This window comes from Terrapene carolina, unplaced genomic scaffold, assembly GCF_002925995.2.
Source record: "Terrapene carolina triunguis isolate 2854851 unplaced genomic scaffold, T_m_triunguis-2.0 Scaffold90, whole genome shotgun sequence".
In the NCBI taxonomy this organism is placed as follows: domain Eukaryota; kingdom Metazoa; phylum Chordata; order Testudines; family Emydidae; genus Terrapene; species Terrapene triunguis.
The window spans coordinates 2,948,886-2,966,354 of NW_020664441.1; the positions used below are offsets into that span (position 1 = coordinate 2,948,886).

Below are 17,469 nucleotides of genomic sequence, written 5' to 3' on the forward strand. Positions count from 1 at the left end.
CGCCTGGGGCGGCGAAAAAGCCAGAGCCGGCCCTGAACAGAAGTGGGTCTTTTGGCTCAGACACCAGAGGCGCATGTGTGAAGATCCAAAGGACCCAGGTTCAATCCCCTCAGCTGATGCACCCCCCACACACACACACACACACACAAGGGTGTGGTGTTACATACAGCTTGACTAGGAGATGTGCAAGGCACGGTGATGGGGGACAGGCTGTAAACATCTGAAGGATGTAAATGCCAGTGAGAGTGAGTAATCCCTACTCATGGGACCACAACTAGGTCTAAGGGGATGAAAGCAAGAAAAGGAACATTGGGGATGAATGTCAGAGAGCCTCCCTGATGGGGGGGCTGTGAAATTGATTCCCAAGGGGAACGATGGGAGCCCTGACTCTCGGGACATCTAAAATTAGACTGAGCCGAGTGCTAGGAAAGGTCGAGAAGGGCCCAGTGGACGCAGCCAGCTAAAATATGGCAGGAAGGGCATTTTCCAGCTGGAATGTCTCTGATTCTAGCAGTTTCTAGTCACTCTCGACCTGGGGCTAGATAGGAGCCAGTGACCTAGAAGTAAGAGGCTCCTTCTCTCTCCCATATCCTGGAGCCCCAGAGCTGTGCGCTCCCTGCAGCTGCCAAGAGGTTTCAAACAAACCCTGCTCGGTTGCTGCCAGGAAAGCATAAGATGCTGGGGCGAGGATGCTGCAGAGGGGGAAGGTTCCTGGCCCAGAGGAAGGGTCTTTGGAGGCTCAGCAGGCAAGGTCCCCGAGAGGGGTGTTCCGTTTAGCCATCTGCATTCCTGATTAGCAGCAGAGCTAATCTCACATCTGGTTCCAGACACACACAGCGAAGGTATTAACGGTTTGCTGGCAGGGAGAGGGGGGCTGCCTGCTCAGGCGCATGCACAAGCCGTCCCCCAACCATGTACCCCAACTGGCTTCGCCTGGGGCCCCTCAGCCCAGCTCTTCCTGCTTTAAAGGGACAGTGACTCCTCTAGGACAGGCTCACCCATGTGGGTGACCCTCCCACTGGATCTGAAGAGACAGCTGCTCCCCTAAGCCACACACAGAGATTCACCCCAGACCCATGCACACCCCATAGTCAACTGGTTTTGCCACTTCCCCCGTTTAAAGGGCAAGAGACTTGATGCCACGCGCCAATGCCCCTGTACACCCATCACTGTCCCCAGCTCTTGGTTTAAGGGACAGATGACCATCCTCCTCCTTCCCACAGGGCCTGACAAAAGCCAGGACCAGATGGCTGGATTCCCTGTTTAATTGCATTACACCCTCCCGAGGCGCTCTGCAGAGCCAGAGAAAGAAGAGGGGGCACGGGGGCCCTCCAGCCTGACACCATCTTGAGGAGCGGAGAGCAAAGGCAGGGGATATGCATGAGGGGTAAAAACCCAGCTGCTGGTTTGGGGCTGATCCTTGTGCGGAGTCACTCGGAACCAGGAAACAGCCACTCCTCAGACAACCCCCTAAGGAAGCAGGGCTGGGAGTCAGGATTCAGGGGCATCTGCAGAGCTGGGGTGGGGTGGAGGGAAGAATGACTGGGCTAGCAAGGGGCTGCAGCCTGGGATTGAGGGGCACCAGCAGAGCTGTGTGAGGAGCCTGGGGCTAGGATAGCAGGGGGTTGGGACAGAGGGGCATTGACAGAGCTGTGTGTGGGGAGCCCACAGCTGGGATAGCAGGGTAACCAGCAAAGCAACACATAGGGAGCCCAGAACTGGGATAGCAGCGCCTGCTGCAGGGCAGAACTGAGGTTCACTTGCAACAGGTAACTGGGAATGCTGATAAATTCAGACAAGAGACAGCGGCTGCAGTGCAGGCCGTCTGTGTTGCACCTAGCCCTGCCAATACGAAGAGAGAGACAATGTGGGTGAGCTAATGTTTTATTGGGCCAACTTCTGTTGATGAGAGAGAAGTTTCCCAGCCACACAGAGCTCTTCGAAAGCTTGTCTCTCACCAACAGAAGTTGGCCCAATTAAAGCTATTACCTCACCCACCTTGTCTGTCCAATATTCTGGGTCCCACCCGGCTACAACAGCACTGCGTAATAAGAAGCGAGACCATTTAAGCAACTGCCTGAAAACAAGAAATATCTGTAGCTGTGCGAGTCCTGCATGCTGCTAAGAAGAGAGGGGGGCAGTTTTAACAGGAAATACAGCTGGAACCGCCATATCTCCCCAACCCCTTCCTGCAGCTGCTGTTCAAACAGCCAGTTTGAGGTGACATCCCTTGAGGAAAAAGGTTGGCACCGACCTAAACTGAGTCACCCCAGGAGCTTATTGTTGTAACCCTCCTCCCTCCCCAGCCTATCTCCTTGCTAACCCCACTCATCGGGTCACAATTACAGTTAGGCCCTGATCCCCACAAAGGACCCACATAGCTGACCTTAATCTAAGGGACTTACCTCTTTAACCTCCCAGCACCCCTGTGAGGTTTGTTTCAGATGCAGAACAGTAGCACAGAGTCCAAATGACTTGCCCAAGGTCTGGGAAAGCAGAGAACTGACCCTGAGTCCCCCAGTTCCCACCCCAGACCATCCTTCCTCTCTACAGAGTCCTAGGCGCAGATCCTCAATGGTATTTAAGCACCTAACTCCCACTGAAATCAATGGGAATTGGGCACCTAAATACCTATGAGGATCTAGACCCCCCCCCCCCCCCCCCAACTTGAGTTCTTCTTTCCTAGATCCTATTGCAGGGCCCGGAGTTTGATTTCAAATGCCTCATGGCCGTGACCATTTTTCTGTTTGTTCTGTAAAGAGCCCAGCAGAGTAATGTGATGGAGGGGACTCTGGGGGAACCTCCTGTTAAAATCCTACCACCAGCAGAAGGGGAGGTTGAGATGACCTCGGTCTCTATGGCATCACTAGATCCTGCCCTCTACCTGTGTGTCCCCAGGGCTCACACAGACACTTGGGGAAAACACATTATTCTGCCTTTGGAACACACCAGATATCACCTTGTGCCAGCTATTTCCAGAACATTTTCTGGAGAAGGGTTGCTCCAAAGCCAGTACAAGGACTTCAGACCCTGAGCTATTCAGTTGAGACACTCGGGTTTCCCCCCCCCCCCCCACCACCCAAGGAACAAAGTAGAAACATTTCCAGAAAAACAAAAATATAGCTTTATCCTTCCCTAGGTTTGTGTTGAAATGGGAACATTCCCCACTCCTTCGCCCCTTCCTTCTGTAAGCCCACGCACCCTGGTATGAGAGTGTTAAAGACTAAGATGTGTTTTCCCCTTGATAATTAAAATGCCAGAATCCTATAACATTGGCTTTGTGAAACCACTGAGGGCAGGTCTTCACTACCCGCCGGATCGGCGGGTAGTGATCAATCTATCAGGGATCGATTAATCGCGTCTCGTCTAGACGCGGATAAATCGATCCCCGAACACGCTCCCCATCGACTCCGGAACTCCAGCTCGCGAGAGGCGGAAGCGGAGTCAATGGGGGAGCAGCAGCGGTCGACTCGCCGCCGTCCTCACGGCCAGGTAAGTCAACCTAAGATACGCCGACTTCAGCTACGCTATTCGCGGAGGAGAATATAGGTCATTGTCCGCCCCTAGTGGCTGTACCACATACGAAGTTAACACATCCACAACAAGTGCCAGCCAAGGGACTTACTCCTTCAGCTCTAGTGGTGGAGGAGGTTCATGCTTCTACCACTCAGAGTCCCGGGTTCGATGCCTGTTCTTGGCTCAAAGCAGGGTGGCCTACACCAGCACGCTTCTGGGTACCATAAAACCAAAAGAATAATGTTTGGTGCAGGAGGGGAGGGAAGAATTCAAGAGTAGATTTTAAAATGAAAAAACCCAGTCGATAGAGATGAGCGAGAAAGACATCTGGAGCTGGTTCCCGCCATAGAGTGGATCATGAAAACCTCAGGAGTGGCATCCAGGATGTATATTGTTGTCATCGACAGGGAGTGGGAGGAGCTTAGTCACGTGTTACATTGTGAAGGAAGAAAAATTGCAGCCATACGTTGGGAGCTGAGTGGAGGATCTGAGATGAGACAGAGTCCCCAGCACCAAGAACTAGCTCCACCTGCCAGCAAGGATACCCAGCCGAAGGTTGGACCATTCATTGGCCACTTTGCAACCGCCCTTTGGTGGCACCGTGGAGACCACTGGTGAAGAAAAGGATGGAGTGAGGGGATTATCCTGAGATCATGAAGTACTAAAACCCAATTTGTTTCCATGGGAGTTAGGCACCTAAATACCTTTAAGGATCTGTCCCGAAGTTCTTATTGTCCCCCACCAGTGCACAGGCACTGGCCTCAGTTCCTACACTGTCCCCACCACAACAACAGCTACTCACAGCTAGTGTATCACCACCGGTGCTCTACCAAGGTCCACGTTCATCCCAGGGTGTTACCGTGAGGATGAGCTTAGCCCCCAAAGGCTGCCCCAGGAGTCCCTGCTCTGGGTTTCTCTCCGGTTATCCAACAGTCGGTGGGTCTCGATGGCTGATCCTGTAGCCATTACAGAGACCCAAGGCCCAACAGGAGGACGAAAAGCCTTCACTCCTCACTCTTCTCCTGGAGTTTGCCAAGAGCTGCCAGGCAGGGGGGCGTTGTCTCCTCGTGCTGTTCTCTCCTTGCCTCCACCCGACACTCCAACTGCCACAATCTCCAGCGATCCTTCTTCGTTTAGAATCAACACATGACTCAAACCGCTCCATGTCTAGTTGGCAGCCGGTTTCGAGCGGAGTGCCCCAGGGGTCGGTTTTGTTTAATGTCTTTATTAATGATCTGGAGGATGGTGTGGACTGCACTCTCAGCAAGTTTGCAGATGACACTAAACTGGGAGGCGTGGTAGATACACATGACTTATGAGGAAAGGCTGAGGGAACTGGGATTGTTTAGTCTCCAGAAGAGAAGAATGAGGGGGGATTTGATAGCTGCTTTCAACTACCTGGGGGGGGGGGGGTTCCAAAGAGGATGGAGCTCGGCTGTTCTCAGTGGTGGCAGATGACAGAACAAGGAGCAATGGTCTCAAGTTGCAGTGGGGGAGGTCTAGGTTGGATATTAGGAAACACTATTTCACTAGGAGGGTGGTGAAGCACTGGAATGCGTTACCTAGGGAGGTGGTGGAATCTCCTTCCTTAGAGGTTTTTAAGGCCCGGCTTGACAAAGCCCTGGCTGGGATGATTTAGTTGGGAATTGGTCCTGCTTTGAGCAGGGGGTTGGACTAGATGACTTCCTGAGGTCCCTTCCAACCCTGATATTCTATGATTCAAACAGACGCTGTCTCCACAGGTAACAAACAGCACAGACCGCCAGCTGCTGCCCTCCCGCCTTGCCCCACTCCCCTGGTCTGTTTAACATTTTCCTCTCGCCTCAATTTTCTGGCCCTCCAGCCATCAAACCAGCAAGGACCTGACCCCATCTGTTGTAGGCATCACCCAAAACATTCTGCTTCCTTCTTGAATCTCCACAGCAGAAGGCAGGAAAGTGTACTACTGTACTTGTTATGCTGAGGACCTCGCTTAGCCAATGGGGGGGGGGGGAGGAGGGAAGCTCGCTCACAGCTGTAAGCAAATATCTCTGTCACAATCTATAGTATTGTCTGAACAGATAGAGAAAGCGAGTAAATGTGCACCACTGCTCTCTAGTGGATGGGATCAGAGCCGCTCACTGGTGTGCCATTGGCCTTACACTGCTGCCAGTTAATGGAGATTTTCCTTGCAATTAAGTGACTTTTGGAGTCTGAGGCTCTGGCCTCCCTTTGCTATGGAGTTCCAAGTGTTATGGAAAGGCTATATTAAAAAGAGCTACAGATGTATATGCAGATTGCCAACAGAAAGAGCCCACCTCCTTGCACATAGGAATATACAGTATTGTTGTGCAAAGATCATTTTACTAGCCCGTCGCTGATCTCCTCTCTTTGCATCCCTCCTCTGGCTCCCCCTTCTCTATCGCATCAAACTTAAGCTGCTTGTCTTCACTTCCAAGGCCCTTTGCGGTCAATCCCCACCTGACCTCTTATCCCTCATTCGCTATCAAGCTGTTGATGCTCACCTGCAATTGGCCCCTCGGGCCAGCTTCCACCGCCCACGTGTTATATTTTCAAACAGGCACCTCTGTGCTTTCTCCCAGACTGCCCCTTGTGCTTGGGAGACGCTCCTCATAAAACATCTCCAGCTCCGCCTCATCATCCCCAGTCAGATCCCGCTTCAAAACTCTCCTTTGCTGCAATGCCTATGAAAACCTGACAACGCTCAGACCGTTGATGTGCACAGACCACTGCCCATCACGCTGACCAATACTGTCTCGTTGCCCATCTGTACTTGTACAGCACCTAGCACAATGGGTCCTGCTCCATGAGCAGGTCTCCCAAGGACCACGGAAATACAGATAAGTAATACTAATAATAGCAGGTTCAATAAAGCTGGTGGGATGTACTGCAAGCAGCTTCCCAATTATGCAGCTCTTAGCTCCAAGTGGACGCACTGTGCAGCATGGCAACCGATGGTTGGTTTTTTTAGTAGTGTTTTATTTGTCAAGTGACTTGGATCCATTTGATTCTCCACTAGCAGCAGAGCTGTTCTCTCCAATATTTGACCAGAGCCCATCTAAACTCTACCCACCACCAAGAGATCCCTGCTTGCTGCAGAGCTGAGTGCTCACCAAGTGTCCTCAATGTCATGGGCATCAATTTCATCCAAAACTATTAACCAAGGTGGGGAGAAAAGGAAGCTTTCCACAGGATCCTCTGTTGCCCAGGAGCGTGGCCTAGCATCTCTCCCAGTACCATCCCTCCCAGTACCATCCCCCTGCCCTCAGGGCTGATCCCCTCCCACGGCTGGAATACAATCCAGGAACAGAGTCCTCAAAGTTACATTAGGTTTGGTTGGTGCCACTGTACTGAATGAGTGACTGGCTTAGCGAATCGTTTCAGGCCATCAGAAATAAGACCAGACACATCCTGGTAAAATTGTGCTTATCAGGATGTTAATTCTAGAGTGTCAACTCCCTAAGGGCTTCTCTACATGGGAAATACCACAGTTAAAATAATCATCATCAGTCCTAGCTTTTATCCAATGCTTTTCACCTGTAGGTCACAAAGCACTTTGCAAAGAGGGCAGGATCATTATCCCCATTTTACAGCTTGGGGAAGTGATTTGCCCAAGGTCACCCAGCTGGCCAGTGGCCAAGCTGGGACTAGAAACCAGGCCTCCTGAGACGCAGTGCTCTGCTCACTAGGTACAGTCACTCCCCATGTGAGCACTCTATTCAGGAACAGAATAGAGGGGAGCTATTCTGCAATAGCTATCGTGGTTGATTTCCCCAGAGGGCTGCAAAGTCATTGGAGGAAGGTATTGAGGCTACTATTCCTGCATTAGCCCCAGGCCACTGCCAGATTGGCCCCCGTTTGACGGCTGGCACCATGGCATCGTAACCTCCAGCGTGGGACATGCTCTACTCTCCACAGGACCTTTGGGGGCGGGGGCAGTAACACAGCTCTGCTCAGATCTTTACTGCTATGCTCATCCGCCTAGGAGGCTGAACTTTGCCCCAGCTAGAGCAGGCCAAGCGTAACCAGTGAACCTCCAGCCTGTTCCCTCTGGAGGAGGAAGGCAGCCAACGGGTTGGTTGGTGATTAAACCAGGCCTTATGGGGCCTGTCTGTGCTCCGATCCACAGAGAGACCGACCCAAAGTCCCTGCTCAGACCCCCAAGTGGGGAACCCCTGGAACAGGGTTCTCCTGTTTAGACACCAGCTGCAGCTCTGGATTTCCCAGCCTCAGCAAATGGCCCAAGGAGACCAGGCCCATCCCCCTGCCAACACAATGCCTCTCAGATGGAGCTCAACTTCTCAAGATGGCATCTACCAAGGAGAGACATCACATGGCACAAACAATGGGAGAGCGACTATGGGAAATACGCTAGTTGCCCCACTGCCCTCCCAAGCTACAAAGAGCAGGTCATGAGAATGCCCCAATGACCCGCCTGCTCCTTGTGCCCCATCAGTCACACCCTGACAAGGTCCCCATGCCAGGACAGATCTGGGATTGTATCCAAGGGGTGGGGAACTGTCCCTATGTGCCATATCCGACTCAGACCCTGGTAACCCCCCTCCCCCAGGGCGGGACAGGATTGTTTCCCAAGAGGGTGGACGGACCTGCTACCCATCCAGATCCCCTCCCTTTGCCTGCCCTCCCACTCTCACTGCCGGTTCGGGACTCCAGCCCTCCGAGGAATAAAAATAAAATTAATCCCCTTCTCTCTCTCCCCTCCAAGCGTTTTATCTCCTCTTCCCCTAGCTGATGGCTTTGTAATCCCAGCTAAATCCCTGTCACTCTCCCCCACCCCCTTCTCTCCCAGCCACCAACAGGGACACCAAATGAATCAACACTGCCATGTAACCCCTGGACCGGCAGAAAGAGGAGAGCTCAAAGGATGCCTGTTCTGCTCCTGTACCGCAGAGATCAACCCCCCAAAGCAGACACTCCAGAATAGCCCACCTGTGACGCAGGAGTCGCAGGTTCAAGGCCTCTCTCCCCCTGATTCAGGGCAGGATCTTGAACCCGGATCTCTTACATCCCACATGAGTGCCCAAACCACCAGGCTATTGTGGGGACACAGATGTGCTCTGTCTCTCAAGGTCTCTTTTTCATTCCCATGCAGAAAATAAATCTCCAATCCTCTCCCTTTTTTACAGAAAGGAATTTCTGTTTTCCAGCCGGTCCTAATAGTCACTGGGGTGATGGCGAAAGGGAGAGTTTAACCCCTGGTGTCCTGGAGGGACACATACAGACCAGGAGAGGCCTTTGTTCCCCCCAGGGGAAGCCAGGCAAAAAAGTTTAACCCTTTGGGCTCTGAGAGAAGAGATCAATTTGATTGGGAGAGGCCTCTCCATTCTGGGTAGGCCAAGACATTTTGGGGGGGAAGCTGTTAATTCGACAAGCCTGATGTGATCCTTAAGGTGAGCAATTACACAGGAGATGCTGGTTTCTTTCAGGGGGTCTGTTTTCTGGCATAGGCTGCTATTCCCCAATGAGAAGAGTCATCTTTAGTGACGGTTTGGATCTCCCCCTAGGGTCTCCCATAGTGGGTGCAGTTCAAACAAGGCACGTGGATTTTCCCACAGGGCCTGCAGGCTGGGGCAGCATCGCCCTGGGATGCCCCGGATAGAGGGGGTTGGGTTGTCTCTCATGCTTCCCCCTCAGAGCCCTGCAGATTCCTGCCCATCCTTTGCCACTTCCTCATGCCCCACAGCAGCCTTTTTCTGATGAGGGCAAGGGAAGGAGATGACTCTCTTTAGAGCCTAACAACGCTGCTCATTAAGCTTCAGGGAAGGGCGCTGCCAAGCACTCCTCCAGCCCCAGGGGCTGAGGTTGCTGCTCCCCCAGGCTCCCACCAGAAGAAGAGACCCTACTTCTCTTTTGTAGTAAACAGCAGAAAGTACATGGCCTTTCCACAGCCCACCATCATTAGCCCTATTTCACAGATGGGGAAACTGAGCATGGGGAGGTGGGAGGGAGTGACTCAGCCAAAGTCACACAGTGAGTCAGCAGCAGAGATCCAGATGTCTAGGCCCATGCTCTGACCCCTCATCCACACTCCCTCTAATCCCCACATCCCAGCCTGATAGAGTGGGATATCACCAGGCCTTCAGGAGAATATGGGCACCGGATGTTGCTGCCCCAGGTGAGGGATCAGAACAGGGATGGTTTGGTCTCCGAATACCTGCTCCCTTAAAGGTGACACACTCCAGGGTGGGAGCTAGACCCACTTCCCACAGCATTATAGATTTCTCTGATACCTCTGACCAAAAACCCCCAGAGCCCTCCTGAAGCAAAGAAGCTGCAGACAGGATACTACAGTCATGCTACTCCCACCCGGCTCTGCTTAGCTGCTGCCCATGCACTACCAGGCAGGGCAGATCCTGCATTACAGCTGGGTTGGGGCAAAACAGGCTGGGGAGAATGAGGGCGTAGTGGGACCGGCTAACCAAGGAGCCTCACAGACACCAGGGCTCCCATTTGTTTCGGCCTTTTATTCTCTGCATTCAGCCCTTTGTCTGATACATGTTTAACTAGCGCTTCCTGGCAATGAAAGCCGTGAGAGTCTGATCCCGTGCCAACGGGCGGCCTTGCCCTGGGTGACCTACCTTCTGACACCAGTGACACCACCAAGGGAACATACACAGCTCTCACGGGTGACCCTACAATAACGAGGCAGCACGCGCGTGCGTCTCCCTTGGGTGACCCTACCATCACGAGGCAGCCTGCACAGTCCCTGGGAGTTCGCACAAGTTCATATAACAGAAAGGTGGGTGCATAGCCCCAGGGGGGTGGTTGCAAGCACCCTACAGGAATAACGCATGTGCAGCTCACAAGCGACCCTACAATAGCAGCACATTGTGCATAGCCCCTGGTGCTCACAAGCAACCCCACACATTAAAGAAACTAGCACCAGAGCCAGTGTGTCCAAGCAACCCTCCTGAGAATAGCCCCAGGCTCTAGCGCTCACCACCCCGTGATCAGCCAGCAAGGTGCCTGTGTGATGCAGGGGAAGGAAGCTCAGACAGTCACAGAGCAAAGTGCCAGGGTAATAATGGGTGTAACCCTGTGGGTACTGTTATCGCCAGTTAACGGACAGGCTGAGCAATGGGTGGGCAAGGCCGTTAACGGACAGGCTGAGCAACGGGTGGAAAAAACCGTCCCCAAGAGGAAAAGAAAAGGAGGAAGTTGCCAGCTCGACTCATCCAAATACAAGTGGGGGGGATGGGGGGATTGAAATGGCCTCCATCCCCCAGATCTCTTCAGCCCACCTCCCCCTCCCTCAGCTGACCCTCGTGGGGCCCCCCTGATAGAAGAACAAGGGCCCTTGGCCAGCAGGCCCCCTCTGAGCCCTGGACCCCCCCCCCGCTCTCAGGGCACAAAAGAACCTCAACCTCAGCAACAACCTGCTCAGCCCTCAGGACACCTCATGCAGACACTCTCCTCCTTCCCCTCCCCTCCTGGGGGCATCAAACACCTATTATCACTGGGGGGGGGGGGGCTGCCCTGGGTTTGCCCCCCCCAATTTGCAACATACAGCCATCACTCCAGCCACCCCCCCCCCCCAATTCCCCACTGTGGGGAGAGAGACAAACAATCACTCCGCAAATGGAGCTTGATTATTCCCCCTGCCCTCAGCTTTACATAGGAGAGACCAGGGAGATGGGGAGGGGGAGGTTGATTGTAGAGCTGGGAGGGGGGTTACTAGAGAGACCAGGGAATTGTGGGGGAGGGCTGACTGTAGAGCTGGGGAGGTGCGGGCGGAAGAGATACCAGAGAGACCAGAGATAGGAGGCTGATTGTGGGGCTGGGGTGGGGATACTGGAGAGATTAGGGAGATGGGGGGGGGGGGGGAAGGAGCTGATTGTGGGGATACCAAGTATCAGAAGGGTAGCCGTGTTAGTCTGTATCCACAAAAACAACAAGGAGTCTGGTGGCACCTTAAAGACTAACAGATTTATTTGGGCATAAGCTTTCAAGGGTAAAAAACCCACTTCTTCAGATGCATGGTAAAATACCCACTTCTCCATGCATCTGAAGAAGTGAGCTTTTTACCCACCAAAGCTTATGCCCAAATAAATCTGTTAGTCTTTAAGGTGCCACTGGACTCCTCTTTGTTTTTGTGGGGATATTGGAGAGAACAGGGAGATGAGAGGGGGTGGGGGAGCTGATTGTGGGGGTGAGTTGGGGATACTGGAAAGACTAGGGAGCTGGTGGGGGGCAGGGTGATTGTGGAGCTGGGTGGGGATACTGGAGAGACCAGGGAGCTGGGGGGGGGGGGGGGGGATACTCAAGAACGCAGGAAGCGGGGGGGAACCACAAGTGCCAGCGAATGCCCCCTACCCCCGGCACTTCCCACTCTCAGTATCATCACAGCATCGAGCCCCCCCAAGCGCTACAGAAGAGCTGGGTCTTATTATTAGCATCAGCCCCGGGGCACAGGGATCGAGCCCCCCCTCCAGTGACTCACGGCTTTGAGCTGCTCCAGCCGATCCTTCATGGTGCCCCGGCGCCCCGCAGCTCCTCCCAGCAGGTGAAGGCTCCCAGCGGCTCTTCCCAGACGCCCGGCGTCGCTCCAGGAAGTCCTAGCGCCCGCAGAGGCCCGGGGGACGGTTCTTCGCCTTCTTCCCGCCCAGGCTAGAAAGAGGGTGGGAGGCTCATTAGACCAGAAAAAAAATAACTCAAGGTCCGTCCCCTCCTCGTTTATTTTTGGTCTCTCTGCCTCTGCGTGCGGCCGTGCGCAGCGGATTGCGAGGCGCTGCCGAGCTGGCCTGGCCCCAGCTGCTAATCCCCAATGACATACAGAGGAAGGGAGGAGGCAGGAGGGAGGAAAGACACAGAGAGGGGGAGGGGGAAGATGGGAGCCTCCCACTTTACCTGTGCAAGAATCTGCTGCCCCACAATCTCTTAAAGAGCCAGGAGAGAGACAAGGTGGGTGAGCTGGTCTCTGTGGCCGGCAGAAGTTGGGCCAGTCAAAGCTATTACAGTACTTCCCTCACCCTGTCTCTCTAATGTCCTGGGATCCACCCAGCTTCAACACTTAAAGAGACAGGGGGTTGGACTAGATGACCTCCTGAGGTCTCTTCCAACCCTGATCTTCTATGTATCTATGACACAGTCAGGCCAAACTGGGCCCCAGGCTCGGCCCTGATCAGAAACGAAAGAACTCAGAGAAACCTCTCCTGCCATTTTTTCAGCTTGTAATCGGATGGGAATTGTTCAGAGAGCCAGCCTTTGCAACCAAGCGCTTGAGAAACTGAGGCTGAAACTGACCAGGGATCGCCTTGTCTGCTTTCACAGAGGGAAAGGCCCAGAACAAACATGCCATCAGAAAGCTGTTAAAATTCCTTCTGGTTTAATCATTTCAGAGGCCAGTTGCTAAGGCAGGGAAGGAAATTGGGATCCCAGGCATGCAACTGGAACCCTGCGCCCCCACAGATTCCCTGGATCTGCCTGCACAGGGCTCATTGCAGGATCAGGACCTTGGCATTTGGAGTTGTGTTTGTTTGTTTCCAATCCAAAGTGTATGACTGGGTCCCTTTACAGGTCCAGCTGACAGCGTGATTCTGGGAGGGACTGATCCCCAGCTCTTATGAAAGCCACAGGATTTCAGCACCTTTCAGGTCTGGATCCTTAGGGTATGTCTACACTACGGGATTAATCCGAATTTATATAATTCGAATTTGGGAAACAGATTGTATAAAGTCGAATGTATGCAGCCACACTAAGCACATTAATTCGGCGGTGTGCGTCCATGTACCGGGGCTAGCGTTGATTTCTGGAGCGTTGCACTGTGGGTAGCTATCCCATAGCTATCCCATAGTTCCCGCAGTCTCCCCCGCCCATTGGAATTCTGGGTTGAGATCCCAGTGCCTGATGGGGCAAAAAACATTGTCGCAGGTGGTTCTGGGTACAGCCTCACCCTTCCCTCCATGAAAGCAACGGACGACAGACAACCATTTCGCGCCTTTTTTCCTGGGTGAACATTGCAGACTCCATACCACGGCAAGCATGGAGCCCGCTCAGCTCAAGACAGCAGTCATGAACATTGTAAACACCTCGCGCGTTCTCGTGCAGTTTATGCTGAGCCAGGACCAGAAAAACGAGGCGAGGAGGTGGCGGTGACGGCAGCGCAGCGACAAGCGTGATGAGGACATGGACATGGACACAGAATTCTCTCAAACCGCGGGCCCCAGTGCTTTGGAGATCATATTGTTAATGGGGCAGGTTCTATCCATGGAACGCCGATTCTGGGCACGGGAAACAAGCACAGACTGGTGGGACCGCATAGTGTTGCAGGTGTGGGACAATTCCCAGTGGCTGCAAAACTTTCGCATGCGTAAGGGCACTTTCATGGAACTTTGTGACTTGCTGTCCCCTGCCCTGAAACGCCAGAATACCAAGATGAGAGCAGCCCTCACAGTTGAGAAGCGAGTGGCGATAGCCCTGTGGAAGCTTGCAACGCCAGACAGCTACCGGTCAGTCGGGAATCAATTTGGAGTGAGCAAATCTACTGTGGGGGCTGCTGTGATGCAAGTAGCCAAAGCAATCACTGAGCTGCTGCTACGAAAGGAAGTGACTCTGGGAAATGTGCAGGCCATAGTGGATGGCTTTGCTGCAATGGGATTCCCTAACTGTGGTGGGGCGATAGATGGAACCCATATCCCTATCTTGGCACCGGAGCACCAGGGTACCCAGTACATAAACCGCAAGGGGTACTTTTCAGTGGTGCTGCAAGCACTTGTGGATCACAAGGGACGTTTCACCAACATCAACGTGGGCTGGCCGGGAAGGGTTCATGACACTCACGTCTTCAGGAACACTACTCTGTTTAAACGGCTGCAGCAAGGGACTTACTTCCCTGACCAGAAAATAACCGTTGGGGATGTTGAAATGCCAATAGTTATTCTTGGGGACCCAGCCTACCCCTTAATGCCATGGCTCATGAAGCCATACACAGGCAGCCTGGACAGGAGTCAGGAGCTGTTCAACTACAGGCTGAGCAAGTGCAGAATGGTGGTAGAATGTGCATTTGGCCGTTTAAAAGGTCGCTGGCGATCGTTACTGACTCGCTCAGACCTCAGCCAAACCAATATCCCCATTGTTATTTCTGCTTGCTGTGTGCTCCACAATCTCTGTGAAAGTAAGGGGGAGACCTTTATGGCGGGGTGGGAGGCTGAGGCAAATCGCCTGGCTGCTGATTATGTGCAGCCAGACACCAGGGCGATTAGAAGAGCACACCAGGAAGTGCTGTGCATCAGAGAAGCTTTGAAAACCAGTTTCATGACTGGCCAGGCTACAGTGTGAAATTTCTGTTTGTTTCTCCTTCATGAAAACCCGCCCCCTTTATTGACTCATTCTCTGTAAGGAACCCACCCTCCCCCTTCCCCCAGCTTGCTTTCAAACCAAATAAAGTCACTATCGTTTAAAAATCATTTATTCTTTATTAATAGATTATAAAAAGAGGGAGAGAACCCGGGTGGGGTTTGGGAGGAGGATCGGCGGGAAGGAAAAGGCCACTAAAAAAAGGTTAAAAAAATGACAGCCTTTTGCTTGGGCTGTCCACTGGGGTGGAATGAGAAGGTGTACGGAGCCTCCCCCCCCCCCCGCGTTCTTACACGGCTGGGTGTGGAGGCTATGGAACATGGTGAGGGGGGGAGGGGGGTTATACAGGGGCTGTAGCGGCACTCTGTTATCCTGCTGCCATTCCTGAAGCTCCACCAGATGCCGGAGCATGTCTGTTTGCTCACGCAGCAGCCCCAGCGTTGCATCCTGCCTCCTCTGATCTTCCTGCCGCCACCTCTCATCTCGAGCGTCTCTCCTCTCCTCACGTTGGTCCCTCCTGTCCTCATGTTGGTCCCTCATGTCCTCACGTTGGTCCCTCCTGTCCTTACGTTCACTGGCTTCTTTCCTATACTTTGAAACCATGTCCTTCCACTCATTCAGATGAGCTCTTTCACTGCGGGTGGATTCCATGATTTCTGCGAACATATCGTCTCGCGTCTTCTTTTTCCGACGCCTTATCTGAGATAGCCTTCGGGACGGAGGAGGGAGGCTTGAAGAATTTGCAGCTGCTGGAGGGAGGGAAAAAAGGAGAGAATTTTTTAAAAAGATACATTTTGCAGAACAATTCTTATACTCTTTCACAGTGACCAACACTATTCACATTACATAGCACATGTGATTTCTGTGCAAGGTCGCATTTTGCCTCTTAATATTGAGTGCCTGTGGCTTTGCTGCTAGAGATCACAGACGCAGGTCCGGGCAACAGAATTCGGCTTGCATGCGGCCATGGTAAGTCATTGTCTTTCGGCTTCTACGCCCTCCTTTCCCACATACCAAGCAAAGCCAGTTGACTGCTGCGGTTTTCCTGTTAACCTTCAGCAGCAGAAAACAAACTAAGCCCCCTTATCCAATTCTCTGGATGATCGCTTTATCCCTCCCCCACCGCGTGGCTGGTATCAGGGAAGATCCCTGCAGGAACCAAACTAACACCCCCCCACCCCGCCATGAATTCTCTGGGATGATCGCTTTACCCCTCCCCCCACCGCGTGGCTGGTATCAGGGAAGATCCCTGCTAGCCACACATGAAAAGCTCAGCGCCAATTCCCCGCCCCGCGCTTGGCTTACTACAGGGAAGGATTTCTTTTCAGCCACAGGCAAACAGCCCAGTAGGAACGGCCACCTCTGTCCCCTTAATTAAATTCCCGTATTTCAACCAGGTTACCATGAGCGATATCACTCTCCTGAGGATTACACAGCGAGATAAAGAACGGATGTTGCTTGAATGCCAGCAAACACCGGGACCATATGCTGCCAGGCTTTGTCATGCAATGATACCAGATTACTTGCTGCAAGCATGGCGCGGTCAAGTGTCCTACCATGGAGGACGGAATAAGGCTGCACTGCCCAGAAACCTTGTGGCAAGGCTTTTGGAGTACCTCCAGGAATGCTTCATGGAGATGTCCCTGGAGGATTTCCACTCCATCCCCAGACATGTTAACAGACTTTTCCAGTAGCTGTACTGGCCGCGAATGCATCCCAAGTCCTCAGGGCAAAGTAATCATTAAAAAACGCTTGCTTTTAAAACAAGTTTTATATTTTAAAAGGTAAACTCACCTGAGGTCCCTTCCATGGGGTCATGGTCTTGGATACTGGGTTGGGAGGGTACTTCAGTCAGGCTGAGAAAAGATCCTGGCTGTTGGGGAGAACGGAGTGCTGGGTGCTATCCGCAAGCTCGTCCTCTTCCTCCTCCTCCTCTTCCCCATCCGCAGAATCCTCAGGTGTAGCTGATGAGATTATCCCCGCCTCGGAATCCACGGTCAGAGGTGGGGTAGTGGTGGCAGCCCCCCCTAGTACTGCATGCAGCTCGGCGTAGAAGCGGCATGTCCGCGGCTCTGACCCGGAGCGACCATTTGCCTCCTTTGTTTTTTGATAGGCTTGTCTGAGCTCCTTGACTTTCACGTGGCACTGATCTGAGTCCCTATTGTGGCCTCTCTCCATCATGCCCTTGGAGATTTTTTCAAAAATTTTGGCATTTCGTCTTTTCGAACGAAGTTCTGCTAGCACTGAATCCTCTCCCCATATAGCAATCAGATCCAGTACCTCCCGTACGGTCCATGCTGGTGCTCTTTTTCGATTATCAGCCTGTATGGTTACCTATGCTGATGAGCTATCTGTGGTCACCTGTGCTTTCCACACTGGGCAAACAGGAAATGAAATTCAAATGTTCGCGGGGCTTTTCCTGTCTACCTGGCCAGTGCATCCGAGTTCAGATTGCTGTCCAGAGCGGTCACAATGGTGCACTGTGGGATAGCTCCCGGAGCCCAATACCATCGAATTGCAGCCATACTAACCCTAATTCGAAATGACAAAATCTATTTTGGCGCTACTCCGCTCGTCGGGGTGGAGTACAGAAATCGATTTTAAGAGCCCTTTATTTCAAAATAAATGGCTTCGTTG

At 52.8% G+C, this 17,469-nt stretch overlaps 1 protein-coding gene across 5 annotated transcripts in view; it reads right to left on the bottom strand.

Annotated features, from left to right (window-relative positions):
• Positions 1-12,268, bottom strand: part of STX3 (syntaxin 3) — a 32,644-nt gene extending 20,376 nt beyond the window's left edge. For all 5 annotated transcript variants that reach the window (XR_002908018.1, XM_024198312.1, XM_024198291.2 and 2 more), the window contains exon 1: positions 11,978-12,268. Coding sequence is in view for 4 of the 5 variants with exons in the window: in XM_024198312.1 (XP_024054080.1) it covers positions 11,978-12,007 (30 nt within the window). In the remaining variant the exon portion in view is untranslated. The remainder of the gene's footprint in view (positions 1-11,977) is intronic.
• Between the last annotated feature and the right edge of the window lie 5,201 nt (positions 12,269-17,469).